We start from the raw sequence: 6,000 nt of genomic DNA, 5'->3' as shown, positions 1-6,000 counted from the left end.
GTTTCCAATTTGCACAGATCATTATAAACATTAAAGAACTATTTATGAATATTTTTGGTGTATGTAAGCATATTTTTGGCCCTTTCTCTCCCTTTGCTCTTTTTAAATGCTTCAGCTGATTTTGCAATCTTTCCCTGGTATTTGGAATGATTGAGAAATACAGAAGAGAGTGATAAATTAGCACAGTTAACTATGTTATTTTAGCGTGGTAGCTGTGTTAGTGTGTATCAGGAAATATAACGAGTCTTTGTGGCACCTTAGAGACAAACAAATTTATTATTAAATAAATAAATGTGTTAGTCTCTAAGGTGCCACCATGACTCCTCTTTATTTATGTTATTTTAGTTCCTCATATTTTAGATGTTTATAAATTGGGTAATGGCTGGCACTAACAAGAAGACAGATGCAGTAGCAGTAATTCTGTTTATTAACTCACTGATTAGTAAACAAGCACACTCTGTCTAACTCATTTTATAAGTAAAAGTACTTTTATTGCATACTGATTTCATGATACTACTGGATAAAATAATGGGAGGATTTGGGAGTTTAATTTCTTCATATTATTTTCTACAGCATCTATGCAATGGATTACAACTATTCCTTCACTAAATTCTGGTCAGCCAAGTAAATAATCTGCATTTTGAAATGCCTTTAGATTAATCTTTACACCAGAGATTATTACAACGCATAAAGTCATTTAATATTAATCTAATATTACTTCATTTAAATTACAATATTTTTGGAGGCAAACTATAAAAAAAAACAACACACCACAAAATCAAAATTAACCCTAATAGTCTGTCCTTAATCTGCAATGCAGGCTATAACAGAAATAAGAACCTATGTCTTTGTGCTTCTTCCATTTCCACTAGCAGAGAGAATTAAAACCCGAGAGAATGAGGACATGAAAGAGGAGGAATGCCAACTCTACAGTTTGCTCCCTAATTCCCTACAGACCCACAAAATTCCTTCTGTGTGGGGTTTGGGGATGGGAAGGTTCTGAACACAGAGATCTTCACTTTCCTGGGGTGTAATTAGGTACCCCTCATTGATGTTAAATGCATTTAAAATTATGTTTCCCTCCAAACTCTTGCAGAAATCTATGATGGAGTAATTGCTGAGTCCACGTTCAAGATTTCTACTGCAAACTGGATAGTGAAAGTAACTCTTGGCAACATGACTCCTGAAGAAGCATCTGAGGAATAGTGCAATTAGGCCTCTCAGATGCATGGGGGTGGAAGTAATGTTTCTCAGGGTTCCTCAGGCTCTGAAGGCTCCTGCCTTCTCTGCAGCTCCCTAACTCTCACCTTTAAAAGAAACATGAGAAGAAAACTCCACAAGACCTCTCATAGCCTTTTAGCTTTTTTGAGGAGTGGAGGGGGAAATAATTTTAAATGCATTTAACATCCATGAGAGGTACCTAATTACACCCCAGGAAAGTGAATTCTGTGTGTTCAGAATGGGCAGCAGTGTTGCAAGCCTTAGACCCTGACTTGGATCTCTCCTAGGTGAAGGTAAGACTCCACCCCCTCCCTGCAATGGCCATTGCTGAGACTGCCAAACAAGAGTGCCAGCTGGGATGGAAATTTTTGGGACATGGACACTTCTTCAAGAACTGTTCTTAAAACAATTCATTTCACATACGTTACCAACCAGTTATTAGTGGTAATGACCTAGGCTGGATTCAAGTAGGTGCTCTAGAGGTGAAATGATCCATATCTCCTTGCTAGTTATCTAGTCTAACATATTTCGTCTGTCATCATTAGATTTATATATTAGAATTCCCGAGCCTTGAGCATTCCCTAATGCACAATAAAACATGCAAGTGCTGGAATTTACATCACAAATTGCTCAGAAAAACAAAACGTTTAGACTTTTAGTAATACAAAGTAACCCTTGTGTACAGGAGGTAGTTGTCAGCACCAAGTGACCAGAGGGTTCCAAAAGTAGTCCAAAAATGCAGCACTTCCTTGAAATGCAGGGAGGAATTAGTCAACACACAGGTCTCCAGAGTGCTGCTAGAGCAAATAGTCTGAGCATGTGGGCAAGACTCACCAGCCAGCACCCAGGAAAGAATTCTCTGTAGTAACTCAGATCCCACCCCATCTAACATCCCATCACAGACCACTGGACCTATTTACCTGCTAATAATCAAAGATCAATTAATTGCCAAAATTAGGCTATCCCATCATACCATCCCTTCCATAAACTTATGTCTGACTACCTAGGTGTTATTTAAATAAAGAGAGTATATGTATGTGTGTGTGTGATTCTGTTATTTGCAGCTTTTTGGAATATGGGGTAACTTGTGCTAGATAGCCTCTCTTTAGTTTTGTTTTCATTCTGGTGTTGCTAGGAACTGACACTCCCATAATAAACCACACAATGAACACATACCTTTCACTGCTTGCCAAGTAGTTAAGCAATGTGTGTACTGAGCATAATCCTGAAATATGAAAATACAGTACTCAGTACATCCTGGTGTTCCTGCTTTTTGTCTGTTATGCTCCAGGATAACTCAAAGGAGGCACATACATAAACAACTAACTAGTGTGAGAGCAATGGAAGCAGCCTGAGCATTTCAGTGGTATTCTTTGGCAAAAGTCAGCAGTAGGACCAATGATTGTGAATTAGGCACAGAAAAATAAACTCCTAATGGGATCCTCCTTTTAATGATTTACTTTTACTTTTGTTATCTTGTATTGCAGTTACGGTAAAAAACGTTAGATTGAGGCAGGATCCTTATGAAGAGTTCAAAATTATCTTTAAATCTGGAGGTTCTTGCACTTTATTTCTAAACAACCTTTTTAAATATTTTACTAATGGTTAAAAATTAATCACAGACAAATAGCTAAGGCTAAAAAGAATCAGACACAGAGAACTTCCTCTAGCTAGATAGAGAAAAACCCTTCATCATGAAAGTATTACTAGTTCTCTCGGTTTTTTCATGCTGCTTCTTTTGTGGATTACAGGTAAGAATTTATTTTAAATAAGGTGATTCCTCTGTAAGTTTTTCTTAAATAATAACTGGTGAAAATATTTTATTTTTAAATGTTTTCCTGTAATGGTACCAGTGCAGTTATTTTAATCTAAACTTGAATACTTGAAATGTGATATGCATTTTTATTTCATGTAATTACTGTAATTAGGAATGTATGTCAGTAGGCTTCTGAAAAGGAGGCTTTAGAAAAAAATTACTGCAATTATAGTCCCAGGCCCAGTCCTGCAAGGAGTTCTGAAGGGGTTCAGGGGTCTGCCTACCCTGATTCAGTTGCAGGATTGGGACCCTAGAGAATCAAATCCTGCAGTCCTCATTCAGTTTATACTCAGGCAAAACTTAACAGTGGAGTAATGGGAGTTATGCCAAAATAAGGACTGCAGGATCTTGTCTGTACATTTAGAGGAATAATTAATTTAACTGAATTAATTACTAGGCTGAGAATAGCAGGAAGTATATAATATGGTTAAAAAACAGGGTAAAGTTTTTGGATGAAATCCTGACCCCTCTGAAGTCAACAACAAAACACTCATCAGCTTCAATGGGGTCAGGATTTCACTCTTAGTACTTTAGACTTGAGTTGTATTGATTTAATGGACACATTCAAGGTTGATAGTCCCTCTGGTTTATCTTTTTTTCTGTATGCAAATTCCCTACATGCAACTTTTATGCTTCAACATTCTTTTTTTCTTAAATAATAACAAGCCAATAAAAGCACTTTCTTTGCGATGAAATCATGGGCTTTGCATTTTCAAGTTTCCAAGGGGTTGTTATAAATAATTGTCACTTCATTCGATCTAAACCAAATAAAAAAGTTAAGTGTAGATTCATGTTTCTTTCTTTATTGTTTGCTTACCTGTGGCTCTTTAAAAATATTTGCAAGTTACTTTTAAAATTGATCAAGATTAGGCCAGTAAGAACATCTGTTTTTAAGCATCCAGCTGCAGACTTTTTAATTACAATTTACTGTAAATCCCACTGTCTACAACACCAGTATTTGAGTTTGTTTAAAATTTCTATAATCTGATGTGCTGAAAAGTCAAGGACTGTTTGAAGGAAATCAGAGAGAGCGGAGCTCATCCTGCATGAAATGTCCAGAAAGAAAGAGAAGAGAGATAATCGAACCCTAGAAAAATAAGAAATAAGAAAGGTGGAGTGACCAAGGATACTACTGCAAACACCTGAAGTGAAACATCTCCCTGTTGCACACAAAAGACAATAAATGTACAAGGAATAAGCTAGTGATGGGCCTGATCTAACACCCAATTGGAATCAATGGAGGGACTTCCCATTGCTTTCAGTTGGCATTGGACTGGGCCCTACATATCATCTTATTTGCTACTTAATCTTATTTGATTTTTTATTTCATGTCTTGCAGCACAGAGCCTCTGAAGGTGAAGAGCTATTTCAGTCAGATCAGCAAGAGACGTTCCTAATAAAAGAATGCTTAAATAATAAGTACACGCATAACACTTGTAAGAAAGTTTTCTGTCACCCATGGCAGAGATGTGTGGGAGGAAGTTGTATTTGCAAGCTTCCCTACCAATGTCCAAAGAATGTCACCTTGGTTTGTTCTACCAATGGAAGAACATTCCAAAATTATTGTCAGCTAAAGGCCTATGAATGCCAGCACCCACAAGAGAAGTTTCTGAGTAAGGCAAAGTGCACACTTTCAGGTATTGAAATATCCTTTTCCAAAACTATATCAGTCACTGTTAGGTGGATGGTGAATGCTTAACTCTTTACTCTCAGAGACCCTGGTCATTTATTTGTAAATGTTTAATTGTAAAATGTGAAGCGGCAAAAGAAAAGTAATTAAAAGTAGGCAGTATTTATTGATACTCATAAAAAAAACAAATAAATTGACAGACCCACCTACCGTACATGCACTTCTGTTCCTGGCAGCCAGTCCTGGAGAAACTGTGATATATTGAGATGAAGTGACTGGCCCAAGATCACAAAGTCAGTCAGCAGAAGAGTCAGATATAGTACCCAAGGACTTGGTTCCCAATCTAGTGCCCTATGCACTGTTGCATTTCCAGTCCATATGAATTTTAGTTATCTACAGGTTCTAAAATAATGACATTTATTGCTTTGGTTGTCTTTCATCTGATACACTACAAATCTGCAATTTTTTTTTAGAAAAATTTGAAGTTTCTTTGGACGATGCAGATTCACAATCAGAGGGTCTTATTCAAGTAAAGCTTGTGAATCATACTGAGAAGTTATTTATATGTAACAATGAGTGGAGTATGAATGAAGCAAATGTTGTCTGCAGACATCTTGGTTATAAAAAGTAAGTTTTTTTGTGTGTAGGGAGTTCATATAGATAATCACAATGTTTATGAAAATGCACTCCTGCTTTCTTGTGGCTCAGCTGTGGGCAGTTATGTGATTGGACAGTCATGGAGAGTATATCTACTGTAATCTTCTCATAAAGACTATGTAATTCGTCATTTGAGAGTAAAAGCCAAGAGATTTCTATCCTGATAATCTAATATATTATGAATAATTGTTACACACTTTATATTCAAATCATAAGCATTTTTATTTAAAATACTGTTAACTGCGGGCTAGATTGGGAATTTTCTCTTACCCTATGTGAGGGACAATTTGCAGATGTGCCACCCCAGAAAGAGCTCTGGGAAATAATTATAACTCAAGAGAGGAAATAATTTACTGCAGCCAATTACAGGGCACAGCTTACTTCTCCCACTCCTGCCAACTATGCTCCACTGGTCAAAATATTGGGGGCTGGAGCCAAGCCTCCATCCACTCCCTGCCCTCTTCACTACCATCCAGCCCACTTTGTCACAGGGCAAAGGAGCAGCTCTACAGAGCTTGTTTTCCACTCTGTGCCCAAACTCATGATCTTGGTTATCCAGGCAGAGACATGTAAGGAGCCAGCCTTACTCTCCTGCACTCCCTTACATAGCCATGTAGTGCCAAGTGACAATCTAAACCTGTGAGGGCTGGACATCTTGATGGAGTGCCCCACACCA

The 6,000-nt window shown here is 37.4% G+C and overlaps 1 protein-coding gene across 1 annotated transcript in view; it reads left to right on the top strand.

Moving 5' to 3' along the window:
• Positions 1-2,479: 2,479 nt before the first annotated feature.
• The window catches only part of CFI (complement factor I), a 28,114-nt gene continuing 24,593 nt past the window's right edge, over positions 2,480-6,000 (top strand). Inside the window, exons 1-3 of the mRNA XM_030564573.1 lie at positions 2,480-2,972; positions 4,377-4,674; positions 5,141-5,294. Of these exons, the coding sequence (XP_030420433.1) occupies positions 2,916-2,972; positions 4,377-4,674; positions 5,141-5,294 (509 nt within the window). The 5' untranslated portion in view covers positions 2,480-2,915. The remainder of the gene's footprint in view (positions 2,973-4,376; positions 4,675-5,140; positions 5,295-6,000) is intronic.

The sequence above is a fragment of the Gopherus evgoodei genome, chromosome 5, assembly GCF_007399415.2.
Source record: "Gopherus evgoodei ecotype Sinaloan lineage chromosome 5, rGopEvg1_v1.p, whole genome shotgun sequence".
In the NCBI taxonomy this organism is placed as follows: Eukaryota; Metazoa; Chordata; order Testudines; family Testudinidae; genus Gopherus; species Gopherus evgoodei.
The sequence above is the reverse complement of the archived record's forward strand: the minus strand, read 5'-3'. Positions and strand labels throughout refer to the sequence as shown.